The sequence below is a fragment of the Hyla sarda genome, chromosome 11, assembly GCF_029499605.1.
Source record: "Hyla sarda isolate aHylSar1 chromosome 11, aHylSar1.hap1, whole genome shotgun sequence".
Classification (NCBI taxonomy): domain Eukaryota; kingdom Metazoa; phylum Chordata; class Amphibia; order Anura; family Hylidae; genus Hyla; species Hyla sarda.
In genome coordinates this window covers 44,866,188-44,885,362 of record NC_079199.1, presented here as the reverse complement: position 1 = coordinate 44,885,362, position 19,175 = coordinate 44,866,188, and the positions used below count along the sequence as shown (strand labels likewise).

Below are 19,175 nucleotides of genomic sequence, written 5' to 3'. Positions count from 1 at the left end.
AGATCAAACATGTCCCCCTTTCTCCCTGTTATGTGTGTGGCTGTAGCAGGAGCCTCCCCGCCCCCCTGCTATTTTTAAATGGGCACTCTCATTAAAACGAATTTTTGCTATTGCACTCATTATGGTAAATAAAAAATCTTACTAATGTAATTTTTTTTAAAGTTTTCTATGTTTTATTTGTGTTTAAAAAAGCTGCCACTAGGTGTCTCCTTACTTGTCCAGAGCATATCTCCCCCCCCCCCCCCTATTTCTTGCACAGACTTTGGACTCCTGCTGGCCTGGCAGAAGTCCCAAATCAGGCAATGCAGTCTGGAGTGCTGAGAGGGCTGTTTGCAGCCTTAGCCAATCATAGCTCATCTCACACTGAACTGCTCTGGGCTGTGTGTAGCAGAGTGAGGGAGGAAGTTCTCCCCTGTGTGGCTTCAGATGATGTCACGCCTGCTGGGGAACGCCACTTCCCAGTCTGCGAATCTGACTGAGCAGAAAATACAGAGAAATATCAAGGTAGAAAACTAAAAAAATAATAAAAATAAAGGCAGGGGGTGGTTTATCATGATGGGGGCAGTGAACTGGGAGGATTATAACATTCAACAAGAGTATGAGAGGTACTCTTTAAGCTCCGCCTCATTTGTTAAACCCCTCCCCTGGTCATTCTCCAGATGAAAATGGTAATAGGTCATGAAAGGGTGAATCCCTTGTGTTCTGTGCAGAATTTCTGCAGGACTGTGAGTCTGTAAGATTTTCTGTGAGTTGCAGAAACAAACACTAGGAATAAGTTTATCTGTTCTTTTACCTTTATCATTATAGGGAATCTGTCAACTCTATATCCTGCTCAGAGTTGCAGACATGGGCTGATGAGGGAGATAAGACAAATGATCCCTTTCTTTTAGCTTATGGCTGTTTTGCAAAATTATAAAATTATGTTTTTCTTCTAAGCTCAAGTGTTGTAGCATCTCCTCCCTCCCCCACCCCTCCCTTCTTGGCTTCTAGCACTGAGCTCTGTTTATCAATCATACAGAGAATGGTGGAGGAGGTGTGCATGTTGCATCTCAGCCCAGCCTCTGCATAATTTTATAATTTTTCAAACACTCACCATCCACGTAACACCATTGAGTGTCCCTCTGCTTGTGCCCCAGTGATTAGCTTTAGGGTAGGGTCACAGGTGCCATATTTTGCTGCATATTTTCTGCAGCTGATTTTGCTACCCATTGGTTTCAATGGGTAGGAAAAAGATGCAGCAGCAAAAGGTGGCACATGTGACCCTACCCTTAATCTCTGTGGAACCTGGCAGTAAGTGCTCTGTTTGTCTGCAGCATTATACAACATTGAAACAAATTGCATCTCATATCTGATAACAGATGTTAAAAGGGTACTCCAGTGGAAAAACATTTTTTTAAATCAACTGGTGACAATACAGATTTGTAAATGACTTCTATTTAAAAATATTAATCCTTCCAGTACTTATCAGCTGCTGTATACTACAGAGGAAGTCCTTTTCTTTTTGATTTTTTTTCTGTCTGTCCACAGTGCTCTCTGCTGACACCTCTGTCCATGTCAGGAACTGTCCGGAGCAGGATAGGTTTGCTATGGGGATTTGCTCCTACTCTGGACAGTTCCTGATACGGACAGAGTTGTCAGAAGAGAGAACTGGAAAAAACTACACAACTTCCTCTGGAGTATACAGCAGCTGATAAGTACTGGAAGGGTTAAGATTTTAAAACTTTGTGGCACTAGTTGACTTAAAAATGTTTTTTCCCCACTGGAGTACCCCTTTCATAACAAGAGACTTCCATTATCTCTGCAACCTGGCGCCTGGCAGGCAGCTGTCACGCCCCCTCCCATAGACTTGTATTGAAGGGGCGGGGTGTGACGTCATGAGGGGATGGGGCTATGATGTCACGAGGTACTGGCGCTGACTCCAGCGTTTGGATCAGTTTGTTCCAAACGCTGAGCAGTCGAGTACCCCTTTAAGACCATGTCCACACATTGTATTTTGCCCATTCTTGGGCCGTTCAAATAACGTTTTTACTACTAAAAATCAGGCCATTTTCTTCTACTATTAATAGTAAAATGGCTGCAGGCACAGATTTCATGGTCATAAAATTAATTGTCAGACTTTTTTTCAGCCGTTTTATCATCAACATACGACTAATTTTTTTTTTTACCCTGAAAATACCAGCTGTAACCATGGCCTAAAAGACGAACGCTATTGAAAAGCTTTACTATTACGGCTGGACAAACCAGGAAAGATGAAGGGTTGTTACTAATGTGACCTGCGGCCGTATAGTGACATACAACTGGTATGGAGCAATGCATGTGACATCCATATGGCGGATTGTTTTAATAGGTGTCAGAAATGGAAACGCCTCTATTAAACGTTGAGAACACATTGTGGATTATGATACTGACAGCTCTTTCCAGTTTGTACAGAAGGAATCTGATTCCCATAATTGACAGCAATGAAAAGGAAATCTAAAAGCTTCAGTACAATACCTGTCCTGCGGTGTCATAGAGTCCCAGGAGATACTGCTTCCCTCCGACCGTCACCGTCACTGAAAAATACAAGAACATGTGCTGATATTAGCCAGGGGGGCACTGCTCACCCGTTAGCATCGTAGGCTTGTAATCTTCTGCTAGTCTCCATTTCATTCCTGTAGCCGTGACAATTAGAAGTGAACTGACAGATATCATGTGTCATTGGGGGGCGGTAGAGACGCCTTCAAACAGATGGTCCTAGTCACTGTGTGGAGTAACTGCAACACATTCCTCACAGCCTGCCTCTGATTACTCCATTAACACACTCCAGAGACGCTGCCGCCGCTCATTCCTGCTGTACAGATAGAGAATAAGCCTTGGCGTCCATTAGTCAGTGGAAATTGACGGACAAAACATCTGTACTCTAAACCAACATCTGCCGCTGCTTAATATTCCAGAGCAACTAACAAAATCTGTGGCCATAGAATATACACCGACCAACCATAACTTTAGAACCACCTATTATTGTGTAATTCCCACTGTTTTCACGGCACAACTCCACCATCCTCTGAAGGTGTCCGGTGACATTGGTCACCAAGACATAAGATGTGGTGGGGGGTATCGGCGCTGGTCAAGATCGGACACGTCACTCACCGGACGTGTCCGATCTTGGCCAGCGCCGATACCCCCCCACCGTCCCTTGGAAGTCCTCACCTGTTGAATATTTTCTTGGTCGGGGAGGCTGCAGACCAGATGTACTCTCTCATCCACGGAGACCATTGTTGTGTGTGAGTTCACACAACCGCCTTCGGTAAGGTTTTTTTACCACTTTAAATTGGACCCTGGAGTGACGGTTTTACGCCATGGAGCGCTCTTCTTTCTTGTTTTTCCAAGACATAAGAACCAGGTCCTGTAAGTTGTGAGGAGCTGCCTTTATCGATCAGACTTTGTTTCTCCAGCACATCACACAGAAATTTTGGGATTGGGATTTGGAGAATTTGGGGGCCAAGTTACCATTTTGAATGCTTTTTGTTATGTTCCCCAAATCATTTTAAAATAAGAATGTAGGTCCAGCGCAGGTACTTGTGCAATAAATCTCTTTCTTTATTTCCACCACAATATAACGGGATAAAAGTGACGCGTTTCAGCCGCTCTTGCCAGCCTTACTCATACTGGTATGCTGTTGGTTACAGCCGTACCTTTATAGGAAGGAGACCCATCAAGCCGCATGAGGAATGCCTGGTGCAGAGTGATGTGTCCACCCCCACAAAGGAAATACAATATAATGTCAACATACATAATATAAACCAAATAACAAAGTAACAAACTTCATTATAAAGATAAATATAAAAACATATACACTGACTGTATGAACAAAAGGCATATAACAGGAAAGAAGCATATATATAAATATATATATATATATATATATATATATATATATACACAAGTATAAAGGAAAAATATATGATATATAATCCTGTAAATGCCAGTCATATCTACAATTAAGCTCTTTAGCGAAACGCGTCAGACTTTCTACCCTGTACTGCAGAATCTTCAAATAAAGAAATAAGAGGTTTTTACCTGCAACCTAGTGCCGGACCTTGTTCTTTCATATATATATATATACATATATATATATATATATATATATATATACAAGTATAAAGGAAAAATATATGATATATAATCCTGTAAATGCCAGTCATGTCAAAACTGGAGATATATGCTATGTAAAATAACGCCTTGTGTAGGAAGTCTAATGTTGAAGAATTCAAGGGGGTGCAGATAAGAATATGTATAATTAAACCTAATAGTGTAAGATGACATTCTGTCTGCGATTTAACCCTTTTGTAAATCTCGTATCAAGCTCCAGGATACAGAAAACCTCGCGGTCAAATATTTTTTGCCTATAGTTGCCACCTCTCATAGGGGGATTGACCCTTTCAATTCCTTGTAGGGTCATGCAAGAAAAATCCCCCTGATGCGTCTCGGCACAATGTTTGGTAACCATAGAAGTGTGGCGAGAATTGAAGTGGACAACATCCGAAATATGTTTTCTTATTCTGGTTTAATGGTCTGTTGACATGTACAGTATTCTGTGCAGATTTGATGCGCAGGATTTTCTGCTGCAGATTTCAATGTAAACTGAACACAGTTTGAAATGCTGTGCATCAAATCTGAGCAGAATACTGTACGTGTGAATAGACCCTTATGGGTATTGCTGGTACAGCCTACATATTGCACTTTACATATAGTGCAGGAAAACAAATAAATTACATGTGATGTATTACAGTTTATGCATTGCTGCATTTTATAGCTTTTGCCTGTGGAATATGAGGTAAATTGAGTAGTGTTACACATAACTTTGCAGCTCATACATATTCTGTGACCACATTTGTAAGAACCTTTGATTGTCATGGTAAGTCATGTTTTTTCCATCGGTGCCTTAAAGGAAAACTGTCACATGTTTGCTCCTGCACTAACCACAGGTACTGATGGATAGTGCGGGAGACACTGATTCCTATGAGCCCTACCTTGGCCGGATCTGCCCGGCCATTCGCCCTTAATCTTAGTTTTATCATACCTGGAAATGTGGCTGTAACTGGCACGGGCGGGGTTTCTGTAGCTTAGCTTGCACTGATGTCAGCGCCGCTTATGAATATTCATCCCCTCTCCCTCCAGCTCTCCCCCTCTTTGCCGCTCTTAACTGGAGGGAGGGGGAATGAATATTCATAAGCGGGCGGCGCTGACGTCAGTGCCAGTTAAGCTACAGAAACCACTCCCGTGCCTGTTACAGCCACATTTCCAGGCATAATAAAACTAAGATTACGGGCGAACGGCTGGGCGGATCCAGCTAAGGTAGCGATCGTAGGAATCAGCGTCTCCGGCACTATTCATCAGTACCTGTGGTTAGTGCGGGAGCAAACGTGACAGTTTTCCTTTAATACTAAACATGCTTGGGGACAATTTTTGCCCAATTGTGGGGGCTTTTTATAGTGACACATTTGTAACCTGTATCCAAAATAGAAGCAAATAAAGGATCTCCAGTAATAATCAACATATATTTGTAGATTAGGTTACAAATTGTCCTAAAGTCCGGACTATACTGGGTCACAAAAATGACTGGTTTATTCTGAGAGGTGGTACCAGCTTTTTCTTTAGTAACTTTTTGCGAAGAAAAATATCAGATCAGTGCAGTCCTTATTCCTGGCTAAGGATCTGGCTCTTCTTATATTCTATTTGGGGTAACCTCTATGAACAAGACTTCTTTTTATATGTTGTCGGCCTCTATATCAAAGAGCTCCATCGAGGAACAATTTCTTCTGGCTCTCACCATCTTCCCCACAGAGAGATTCCTAGTCACATGGGCGGGATGGCAGGAGGCAGAATGTAAAATGTTGTTAGCAGCTGTCTTCTTTCGATAGGTTGACATAACAATAATCCCATGTGTACTATCACCGGACAAATTTAAAAATAGAAAGGAAATATGATCCCTATTGTGTTGTATAGCGAATTTAAGTCTCAATTGATTGTCATTCAAATAGGCAGAAAATGCTTGTACGGCCACTACATCCGACCCCATGTAAACAGGAAGTCGTCTATGTAGCGGCCGTACTATTGAATGCAATCAAAAAAGATGTTATTAGGGGTGAAAAGTGTCCCCTTCTCCCACCAACACATGTAAATGTTGGCGAGAGAAGGGGAGAACTTCGCCCTCATAGCCGCACAAGTGATCTGCAGGAAATATGTACCATCAAACATAAAAAAGTTATGAGTTAATAAATACTCAACACATAAAATAAGGTATTCCTGCAGATCACTGGGGTATTGGGAGTACACACTCAAAAACCTTCTAAGAGCAATGATGGCTTTATCATGTGGGATCACTGAATACAATGCGGTTACATCCGCGGTAATCCAAGAAAATTTATTCTGCCATGGTATTTGATGCAAAGCAGCTAACACGTGTTTGGTATCTCTCAAAAATCCTGGGATGGTAACTACTAGTGGCTGCAACAAAGTATCTGTCCAGGCACAGAATCTCTCATTGAGAGAAGAGATGCCCACCACTATGGGCCTCATGGGGGGGGGGGGGGGGGGAATGAAAGATCTTTTTGTGGATCTTGGGGAGAGAGTGGAAAATAGCTGTGACTGGATGTTCAATTTTGATATACTCTGCCTATTTGGCTGTAAAAAATTCACTTCTCTCCCCAAGATCCACAAGATCAACAAGTTGTCGTTTAAAAGCGGCTGAAGGGTTACCTGACAACTTTTTGTATGTTCTATCATCAGACAGAATGTCCATATTGAGCTTACAATACAATCCCTTATCCATAACTATAACCCCTCCCACCTTATCTGCCTCCCGTACAATGACATCCTGCATATTTTAAGTTCTAATACGGCAGTTCTTTCACAGTGGGATAAATTATACTGGGGTGGAGAGGGGCTACGTGCTAAATGGACAAGTTCCCTCTCAAATTATCCAGCATAGATGTCCTTGACATCATTGGATAAAATCCAGGATTGGAGATGGGAAATGGGGGGACAGCAGATGTATTGTGTTTATTTCTAGCTGTTGTAGATCAAAAACAGCCGCAAGCTCCCTAAAAGAGAAGCCCGCGGCTGCATCCAATCCAACAGCCAGAGAACCGTTGTTATAATTGTTTGTCAAAGAGCCAGATTGAGAGGAAACAGTATAGTCATGCGACATGTATAATGAGTAGTCACAACATTGTCAATAGCAGTATTAGAGGTCCCAGTAGAAGAACTAATAGTAGCAGCATTAAATTCAGAAAAAGGCTTTCGGAGGGTGATGTTTCTGACAAACCTATTAATGTCCAACATAGTATGAAAAAAGTCAAACTTACACGTCGGGGAGAAAGAAAGTCCTCTTGCCAAAACAGAAATTTGTGCCTCCATCAGTATTTTTGCTGACATGTTAAAGGGGTACGACGGCGCTTAGACATCTTATCCCCTATTGAAAGGATAGGGGATAAGATGCCTGATCGCGGTGGTCCCGCCGCTGGGGACCCCTGTGATCTTGCACGCCGCACCCCATTCAAAGCACTCTCTGGAGCGTGTTCGCTCCGGGTCTGATCACTGTCGATCACGGGGCAATGCAAGCCCATGGGAGGGGGCATGACAGCTGTCACAACATCACAACGCTCCGGCCCCGTGATCGACAGTAATCAGATCCGGAGCGAACACGCTCCGGAGAGTGCTTTGAACGGGGTGCGGCGTGCAAGATCACAGGGGTCCCCAGCAGCGGGACCACCGTGATCAGGCATCTTATCACCTATCCTTTGGATAGGGGATAAGATGTCTAAACACTGGAGTACCCCTTTAAATACTGATGCACATTTATATAGCAGGGAATTAACCCTTAAGTGGACAATACAAAATTACAAAATGTTAACTCCTTCATTCACAGTAAATGGCTACCGACACAATATCCATAATAATTGCCACATAATATAAAACAATAAAATATCTAAGAAAAATAAAAACTTATATCACCTTAAATCACCTATAAAAAACAACAGAATTAGCGAACATTTTCTGTCATCTCATTCAGACCCCGCGGTACTAACGTGGCAAGCTTAAAAATCCAAAACGATTCGCAGTTAATGAGACGTTGGTATTGATTTGGAGTGTCCTGCGGAATCGTCTCTAATATAATTAACTGCAAAGGATCAGTATTGTTACCATGCACAGTGGTGTAGTCTCAAAATACTATAAAGTAAAGAACAGAATATTAAAAAATATTAGACCTATGTTTTCACTTACGTGAGTGCACAGTTTGCACGGTACAGACCATGTATAAGATATGTGCATAAGGACCCGGGGTTTTTCCGATTTTGCATTTTCGTTTTTTGCTCCTTGCCTTTAAAAAATCATAACTTTTTCAATTTTGCACCTAAAAATCCATATGATGACTTATTTTTTGTGCCACCAATTCTACTTTGTAATGACATCAATCATTTTACCCATAAATCTACGGCAAAACGGAAAAAAAATTATTGTGAGACAAAATTGAAAAAAACCCGCCGTTTTGTAACTTTTGGGGGCTTACGTTTCTACGTAGTACATTTTTCAGTAAAAATGACACCTTATCATTATTCTGTAGGTCCATACAATTAAAATGATACCCTACTTGTATAGGTTTGATTTTGTCGCACTTCTGTAAAAAATCATAACTTCATGCAGGAAAATTAATACGTTTAAAATTGTAATTTTGTGACCCCTATAACTTTTTTATTTTTCCACGTATGGGGTGGTATGAGGGCTAATTTTTTGCGCCATGATCTGAAGTTTTAAGCGGTATGATTTTTGCATTGATAGGACTTATTGATCGCTTTTTATTCATTTTTTCACTATATAAAAAGTGACCAAAAATGCACTATTTTGGACTTTGGAATTTTTTTGCGCATGCGCCATTGACCGTGCGGTTTAATTAATAATATCTTTTTATAATTCGGACATTTCCGCACGGGGCGATACCATTTATGTTTATTTTTATTTACACAGTTTTTTTTTATGAGAAAAGGGGGGGGGATTCAAACTTTTAATAGGGAAGGGGTTAAATGATCTTTATTCACTTTTTTTTTTTGCAGTGTTATAGCTCCCATAGGGACCTATAACACTGCACACACTGATCTTTTACATTGATCAGTGGTTTCTCATAGGAAACCACTGATCGATAATTCTGCCGCTTGACTGCTCATGCCTGGATCTCAGGCACTGAGCGGTCATTCGGCGATCGGACAGAGAGGAGGCAGGTAGGGGCCCTCCGGCTGTCTTGTAAGCTGTTCGGGATGCCGCTATTTCGCCGTGGCTATCCCGAACAGCTCCCTGAGCTAACCGGCATGCTTTCACTTTAGACACGGTGTTCAACTTTGAACACCAGGTCTAAAGGGTTAATAGCGCGCGGCACCGCGAACAATGCCGCGCGCTATTAGCCACGGGTCCCGGCCGTTGTTAGAGGCCAGGCCCGACCCGCTATGACTCGGGGCCACGTCGTGGCCCCGTGTTATAGATCAGGAGCGGACTCATGACGTACGCGTACGTCATGAGTCCTTAAGAGGTTAATGAGCTCCGGTAAAATGAAAGCTGAGCTGTGATTGGTTGCTAAAGTAAAAATCAGTTTTCATGCAGATTGATAAATCTGGACCAATGAGTGACATCATCGGATGCGTCCTGAAGCTCGATGACTGCAGGGGGAGCCGAAGTGAGTATGTGTTTGTCACCTTTATGTAGGACCCCCCTAAAGATAAAAATAATAATAATAATAATAATAATAAATAAAAAAAAAACTTCCTGCAGACTGGCCAAAGCAAACCTTGAAAAGCAGTTGTGAGTAGCAACATCATCAATACCACGAACATACCCACCTCACCAAAGAGAATCCCATTATAGGTGGGTACATTGAATGTTTTGACCAAATAATGGCTCATGTTTAGGTTGATAATTTTGCATGGGCCGCAAATTACAGCATAAATATTCAAATGGCCCTAGGGTTGCCACCTGGCCGGTATTTTACTGGCACAGCCGGTATTTTGGCCACCCTGCCGGTATTTATCCGACCAATCCTCCAACTCCCGGAATGTTGCACCATAAACTGTACCAGTGTTTCCCAACCATCATTGCCCATTTTCATTTGGGGCAGCTGCAAAGCCACAGGCTGTATCAGGGCATGCTGGGAGTTGTAGTTAGTAACTAACGGCAATTCACGAATTTAATTTTTTTTAAAAGAGCGATCAAATAGGTCCCATCAAAACAAAAATGGTAGTGTTAAAAACGACAGATCGAGGTGCAAAAAACCCTCATACCTCCCCCCCCCCCCCCCCGTATAAGGAGAAATAAAAAGGTTATAGGGGTCAGAAAAGGACAAAAATTTCCCCCATATATGTGTATCCTCTGATCATGCAAATATGATTAATTATGCAAATTAGCATGGCCGGTATGTTTTTTCAAGAAAGGTGGCAACCCAAAATGGCCTAAAAAAGTTCCACACCCCTGCTTTATTCCTATATTTCGAGAAGGGAATAACAAAGGAACACAACAATATAATACATTTTTTATTTTTTGTGAAGTCCGCAGTTGAAGAAAACTGTAAATATTAGATACAGCATGTTATACATACAAAGAGGTGAGGGTTTTATGCTTGGTTATGAATAGGGCCCACACGTATCAATATAGAACGGCAGAAACAAATCCTAATCCATAAACCCATATGTGACATATGTAATGAGAATAACATAACTATATATAGATCCCCGGATTAATCCAGTTTCACAGATTCAATGAATTAGAACACTGGTTTGTATATTTGCTTTTAATTTGTGTGTTTTAAGAACATTTTTTTAAAATTTTTTATCCAGATTCCTACATATTGTATTCAGATGTTACAGATTTACAGCTATTCTCTACAATAAGGAACTTTGCCAATTTTTTTTTATTTATTACAGCTGTGAACAATGAGAGGACATCTCCGGTGAAACATACACTATAAAGGATAGTGGGGGCTTACGACATGAACCCAATGTCCTTCCTGCTAGAGAGAGGATAGTCCTCACACTGTATGTAATAGTGATAATGAGAAATGAATGTACGGGAAGGAGCTAGAGAACGCCAGTGGTCTTCATTGTGGTCTCCATGTTGTAGTTTCGCAACCAGGTCTTAGGTAAATGGCTGAATACATCCTTAAAGGAAAACTGTCACATATTTTCTCCCGCACTATCCACCGGTATTGGTGGATAGTGCGGGAGACGCTGATTAAAACGAGCCCTACCTTGGTCTGATCCGCGCCGCCGTTCGCGCGCAATTGTAGTTTTAATCTCTGTGTATATCCGGCTCTAACTGGCAAAGGCGGGGCTTCTGCGGGCTAACTGACACTGACGTCAGCGCCGCTCATGAATATTCATCCCTCCTGTTCTCCCTCTCTTCGCCGCTCCTAACCAGAGGGAGGGATGAATATTCATGAGTGGCGCTGACGTCAGTGTCAGTTAGCCCGCAGAAGCCCCGCCTTTGCCAGTTAGAGCCGGATATACACAGAGATTAAAACTACAATTGCGGGCGAACGGCGGCGCGGATCAGACCAAGGTAGGGCTCGTTTTAATCAGTGTCTCCCGCACTATCTACCAATACCTGTGGATAGTGTGGGAGAAAATATGTGACAGTTTTCCTTTAAAGATAAAAAAAAGCAACAGTATGTGCTAATTTATGGGAACATCATTGCAAGTTTGTCAATAGATGGTACTACACACCTAAAAAATTATCTTTGATTTTTCCTCACCTGTCGCCACTATGTTGGAGGGATTGTGGGGAACAAGGCTCCCTAAAACATATCTTCCTCACTTGCCCGGCCATACTTACCTTTGTTTCAGAAGTAAAAAGTATGATTTTGAAATTGATCCCTCATTGCTCACAACCTAAAGATGAATTACTTCTATTACTTCTGGGTCTGGAAGATCTCCCAAAAAACATACAAACTCCGATTGTACACATATGTTTGTCATATAAAATGTTATTAGCCTCCAAATTCCACACATTAACGAATTAATAAATACACTGCTATCTCATTATAATTATGAGCTAATACTTCTTGGTCAAAGGGGAAAAAGAGATGAGTGTACAGCCTCATGGGAATCCTGGATTAAGCTTTATAAACCCCCATAGACCTTTACTATCTAAACTAAGTAATGATACAATTTAGCTTACTACACACAAAAGAGCGGTTCTTCGAGTGTATAAGACGGCTGACCCTTGTGACACCCTTTGAGACCTCGATTCTGAATTCTACCAAATACCAGACAACTGCCTAATGCAGCAATTTTGATTGATTTTGTAGAAGTTATGGAGACTCACTATTTTATTGTTTTATTGTTTTCCTTCCTATTGTTATTATCTTGCTCTCAAATTTCAATTAAGGTCCCTTTGGACCTGATAGATCCTTTGTGAATATGCGAAACACTGTTTGGATGAACAATTATGCTCCACCAGTCAAGGTTATTATGCATGTTCATATGTAAACTCTGACACATCTGATGTCATAATATGTTACATGTTACATTTCTTATGTTTATCAAATTCAATAAAAACATTGTGAAACCAGGTCTTAGGTTATGTTCAAACGGTGGAATGTTCCCATAGACATTCTCAGAAAATCCATCATGTGAACATGGCCTTAAAGCAGTGGTTCTCCACCTGTGGTACAAGTACCCCCAGGGGTACTTAGCAGTTCTCCAGGGGGTACTTGGAAAAAAAAAAAAAAAAAAAAACTGTAATAGCAGCCACAGCCACTGGTTACTGGTCTGGACCAATTTGAAAAAAATGGTAGTCTGACAACACTGTACCGAGGAGCAGGAGGACCGCAAAGGGGAAGCGCGGGCACTGGGCTGCTGTGGGCAATAACTACCATTAGCTTTGTTGCTCCACTGCCCCTGCAGACCGGGGACCTACTGCTATGAGCCATAACAATAGGTCCCCAGACCAGAGGAGCAGTGGAGCACCAAAGCGGGACAGTATGGCGGCCTACAACTATATATGGGGCAGTCTGGGGGCCTACAGATATATTTGGGGGCACAGAGGGGGCCTTACAACTTCATGGGGACGCAAGGTGGGTACTATTACTGTGTGTGACAATAAACATGGGGAGTTTGTAAATAGGTGGGTATTGTACTGCAGGAAGAAGCCTAAAATGTTTGTTTGGCTGGTTCTGTGGAGAAGTCTTGTATGGGAGAATTCTTAATGGCGGTCTAGGCCAGATAGTGAAGAAAAGAAGAGTAAGTGGGGAGAGTAACAGGGGCCTGTTTTAGAGGAAAGTAAAGCATATGAATTATACTATAATCACTACAAAATGTCTATAATATGGGGGTACAATTTTTTGGGAATGGGCTGTCAAGGGGTATTCAGGCAAGAAAGGTTGAGAACCACTGCCTTAAAGGGATAGTAGGCAGTAGGCATGTATTAACAGATGACGGCTTCTATAGACATACCATGTGCCAATATATAGTGCCTCTCTATGGTACACCACAATGGGGAGAATACCTTTGTAATATGGCATCTGAAGGAGCATGGCATTTATATCTGTAAAATTCTGTATGAAATCAGGGGCTATGGTTGCCGTGTTAAAGGGGTACTCCACTGCCCCAGCAATCAGAACATTTTGTTCTGAACGCTAGGTGCGGGCTGCAGGGGTCGTGACTCCACGGCCACATACCTCAATGAATGTCTATGGGAGGGGGTTTGGCAGCCGCCATACCCCTTCCCATAGACTTGCATTGAGGGGCCATGGCATGACGTAACGACACCCACAACCTGCACCCAGCGTTCGGAACAAAATGTTCCAATTGCTGGGGCAGTGGTGCACCTCTTTCAGGGCTGGTTCACACTATGTTTGTAGTGTATGGGTGCTGGATCCGAGGAAGTGCAATCTGTCTGCTCCCGTATCCCAGTCCGACCTGGCCTGTATGTAATGCATTTCAATGAGCCGACTGGAGTCAAATGCTAACTCTAGTCGGCTCATTTTTGCCCCGTATATGGTTCTCTAACCGTACCTAAAACCGTGGTATACCGTGGTTTTAGGTCCAGTCAGAAAACCGTATACGGGGCAAGAATGAGCCGACTCATTGAAATGAATGTGGTTCGTGCCGCATACGGGAGCACCCAGTTTTCCGCCCCCCCCCCCAGCTGTATCCGGTTCCCGTACACTACAAACGTAGTGTGAACCCAGCCTAAGGCTCTGTACAGCTCTGTATGGTTGTGTGTTTGATTGTTTTTATTTATACCTAATATAACCACCCCAAATTATAACACTACCACCAGGTATAAATGAATCTTTATTGAAAATAACCATTTATTAAAAACATTTAATAGCCTCCTGAGGAAGCTCAGCATTGAGCAAAACATGTTGGGGTTTGTGCAGATGGTGGTAAGGCATGTTTTTAAGGTATTTTGCTGGGACTTTTCTGTGTTATGCTTTGTCTCCTTTTTGTTTGCCTTTCTTTGACTGCACTATGCACTTTATTGATGTACTTGCATAAATATGAATTGAAACTAAACTATTGAGGATTATTTATTATATTATTTACTCTGCCCTCCTCCGCTCTGTTTTTCTGTGTGAACTGATTTTTGGTGCCTATTTATGTCTATTAATATTTTTAATAAATGGTTAATTTCAATAAAGATTTAAGTGATTAATTCATATCTTGTGGTAGTATTATAACTGGGGGTGGTTTGGTTACTTCACACTATACATGGTTATTTCAGAATTATTGCCTGTTTCTTTAGTTAAAGGCTTATACCTAATAGAATAGAACAGTGGTCTCCAACCTGCGGACCTCCAGATGTTGCAAAACTACAACTCCCAGCATGCCCGGACAGCCAACGGCTGTCCGGGCATGCTGGGAGTTGTAGTTTTGCAACATCTGGAGGTCCGCAGGTTGGAGACCACTGGTATAGAACATGTGACTCTACAGCTGTTATAAAACTACAATCCCCAGCATGCCCTGGGGCTGTCAAGACGTGATCAGATTTGTAATTTCGCTACAGCTGGAGGGTCACAGGTTGGAGACCTCTGCCCTTGTTTCCTATGGCTCAGCACACTTTCCCATCACTTTTCACATATGATATAAATTGAGTCAATTAAGAACAGTAAATTCCTGGGTGTGAGGGGCGAGGATGTGTGGGGTTTTGGTTAAATGGTGGAATCCATGCGTATTTTCATCACTGACAAAATATTTTTTGCTTTTAGTCCGGCTAATGTTCGCCACATGTATTGGCAGCTGTGTGTTCCTAAACTATAGGGGGCTCTTTAATGGGACCCAAGCAGCTCCAAAGTTGGAAAGAGCATAGCAGGAAAATAATAGATATTAGAAGCATATTACAGGTGTATTTTTGAACCTGTAATATTGCCTTGTGTCCCAACTAGAGATGAGCGAACTTACAGTAAATTCGATTTGTCACGAACTTCTCGGCTCGGCAGTTGATGACTTATCCTGCGTAAATTAGTTACTCCGGTGGGCTGGAAAAAGTGGATACATTCCTAGGAAAGAGTCTCCTAGGACAGTATCCACCTTTTCCAGCCCACGGGAGCACCTCAAAGCTGAACTAATTTATGCAGGAAAAGTCATCAACTGCCGAGCCGAGAGGTTCGTGACGAATCGAATTTACTGTAAGTTCGCTCATCTCTAGTCCCAACCCAATTATGTGTTCAAAAACCCCCAAACAAAGGGGACTTTTTAATACTATAAGCCTCTATAGGTGTCACACTTGAGACCCCCCCCCCCTTACCACTCTGTACTTTTACACTGCTCTCCTGTGTGCACTGTGACCCCATGAATGTCCTCTACCTCCCTTCCTCCACTTCTCTTCTCGGACGTTAGTTTGTGAGGGAAGATGGTAACGGGGGAAATAGTACATGCACTCTTTCTTCCGTTCATTCTCCCATCACAAAATAACGTCCGTTATTAATAACGGACTATAATGGATTAAAACGGATAATGTAAAAATCCAATAGACTATAATGGGATTTTCTAACGGCTGTTAAACGGCCGATTTGTAGGGTTTTCATGACGGAACATCAGACGGATCTTTAAAACGGATGAATTTTATAGGGGGAAAGCAGCCTTCCTGTACTGTAATATCTTGAGGCTTGCCTCCTCTATGGTGTTTTCCTATGGGCATATACCAACACGGCGTAGACTGGATCCTTTACTGCTAGCTGCAATAGTGGTGAAGCCTCGACCCAGTAAATGACATCAAGTATTTTCTATAAACTTAGGTGTTAAAGGTTTTTCTCGGCATTGAGGATTGAAGGAATTTGAATCAGATTTCACATTTTAAGGATTGGGTGAGTGCTTCTAAGTAACGTATGCCAAAACACTCCCTAAATAACTACAAGTCTCTTACGATTTCAAACTTCCTACATGATAAACACATGAATAGAGATATGGAGGCAGAGACTAAAGAACTCAGTCATGAGACCCGAGGTTTGGTCAGAACGTTAGATCTATCACATGGTCAGATGACACAGAAGTAAAATGTATGCACACGTATTGCCACGTCTATGGTTACTGTGTCCAAATCATAAGATTATATTATGCCAAATGTCTGTATATTAGACAATATGGGTAAGATTCATTAAAACTAGTGCAAAGGGAACGTTGCCCAGTTGCCAATAGCAACCAATCAGATTGCTTCTTTCATTTTTAAAAAGGTCCCTGAAGGTTAAAAGAAGCAATTTGATTGGTTGCTATGGGTAACTGATCAACTTTTCCTTTGCACAGGTTTTGAGAACTCTCCCCCTATGAGATTGTTCCATTGACCTTAAAAATGGGCAGTTTAGTAACGATAGGCTGGGAAATCTGCTCTCACTTATGCTCTACTGAGGCATCATGCCCCCTGCTGCTGCCGAAAACAAACCCAGCCCCCCTGGCCCGGCCCCCTGGCCTGCTCGCCCAGCGAGCAGGTCAGGGGGCGGGGTGAGGGGGACTGGGTTTGTTTCCGGCAGCAGCAGGAGGCACAAAATGGGTCGGTCACCAGCGGATCCGCAGCCTTAAATTCGCTGCGGATCCGTTACGTGTGACCCTACCCTTAAACTTAATATCTTGATTTATGAGACCTAAAAGGACACAACTGATAAAATCTGCACACCGATTCACCTTCTGTAACAAGACAGAAAAGCACTGCAAGTAAAATTTTTCTTCCCGGCACAAAAAGTCATCCACATTCACTACTGATGCCACGACCTAAAAAGTAATGACAGAACCAATCCCATAGTTTTCTAATACAAAATCATCAAAAACTTGACAGGGGCCTAAGTTCTAGTGACTTATACATGCCAGCAAGACATTGCGACCATAGTTGCAGTGCCAAGATTGGCTGTCAGAGTCATAAGACGTGACACCTCAATGAACTTGTGACAACTGCCCAGAAGACCAGCTGTAGAAGTCCCTCTTCATTATAGCTATGTACATGTTTCCCATTCATACTATAGGTAAATGCTTAAACGAAAACTGTCAGCCTGTTCACCCACGCTAAACTGAATACACTGGGTTATAGTGGGGGTGAACAGGACTCCAACATGGGGCAGGGGCAGATCCAGAGTCTAGTCTCGGGATGGGCACAATCAGAGTATCGTGCGGTGGTCGACCTGCCCCCTCCCATAGACTTGCATTGATGGGGCATGGCATGATGTCATAGTCCCCCCCCCACATTAGGTTGGCAGCATAGTTCCCCCACATAAGATTGGCAGTATGTTCCCCCACATTAGGTAGGCGGTATTGTTTCCCCACATTAGGTTGGCAGTGGCCCCCACAGACATACAGCCTTCAGCCATATACAGTGTATGGCTGGAGGCTGTATGTCTGTGTACTGCCCCACCTCAGTGCTCTGACCACCGCTCCTCCGGTCCGGAGGTCCCAATCTACTGCTAGTAGGGACCGGAGGAGCGGTTGTCGGAGCACCAAAGCTGATGTGCAGCTGGTAACTTACCATGTGCGCGTCCTCCTGATCGATGCTCCTCTCCTCCATACCTATGGGTGCACACATGTGACGTCAGTGACGTCCCTGCGTGCGCTACCTCACGGCGCCCCCTACATTTTTAAAGTTAACATGGGGCCGCAGAGAGTTAACGGGGGAATCCTTGTGTCCCGAAAAGATCTTTCAGGACACAGGGATGTCCTTAATAGTGATGGGGGAAACTAATCTCGGGGAGGGTGACATCCTAGTAAAGTGGAGTCACAAACAATGAATATGTAAATTGCCCTGGAAAAGCCCCACCTCCTTTGGACGATTCACTGAATTTAGCAAAGGATCTTCTGTGGGTAATATCTCAGGTAATATCTTAGTCAGTGACCCCTCATTGGACTCCTCTTCCCCCCCCCTATTACCCATTGTATTATGTGTGGGTGAACACGCTGACAGTTTTCCTTCAAAGTGTACCTGTTGATAGCAAAACATTTTACATAATGTACATTATACCATTATATCTGTATTTATAATATACATTGGTTAAAAAAATTTGTTTATTTCAGGTGAAAAAACACTGTCCCTGCAGCTATTGCCAAGCAGGGCTCTGTGCAGGCTCCTGGTGTGTCATTCATCCTGCCATGTGTGCCGAGAGCATGTTACAGAGCCTCAGTGCACAGAGCCCTGCTTGTCCTCAGTGTACAGAGCCCTGCTTGTCCTCAGTGCACAGAGCCCTGCTTGTCCTTAGTGCACAGAGCCCTGCTTGTCATCAGTGTACAGAGCCCTGCTTGCCTTCAGTGTACAGAGCCCTGCTTGTCCTTAGTGTACAGAACCCTGCTTGTCATCAGTATACAGAGCCCTGCTTGTCATCAGCATACAGAGCCCTGCTTGTCCTCAGCGTACAGAGCCCTGCTTGTCCTCAGTGTACAGAGCCCTGCTTGTCCTTAGTGTACAGAACCCTGCTTGTCATCAGTATGCAGAGCCCTGCTTGTCCTCAGTGTACAGAGTCCTGCTTGTCCTCAGTGTACAGAGCCCTGCTTGTCCTCAGTGTACATAGCCCTGCTTGTCCTCAGTGAACAGAGCCCTGCTTGTCCTCAGTATACAGAGCCCTGCTTGTCCTCAGTGTGCAGAGCCCTGCTTCTCCTCAGTGTACATAGCCCTGCTTGTCCTCAGTGCACAGAGCCTTGCTTGTCCTCAGTGCACAGAGCCCTGATTGTCCTCAG

General features: G+C 43.0%; 1 protein-coding gene across 1 annotated transcript in view; it reads right to left on the bottom strand.

The window, feature by feature from the left end:
- Positions 1-19,175, bottom strand: part of RHOJ (ras homolog family member J) — a 96,243-nt gene that overhangs the window by 10,939 nt on the left and 66,129 nt on the right. The window contains exon 2 of the mRNA XM_056546102.1: positions 2,494-2,552. Coding sequence (XP_056402077.1) covers positions 2,494-2,552 — 59 coding nt within the window. The remainder of the gene's footprint in view (positions 1-2,493; positions 2,553-19,175) is intronic.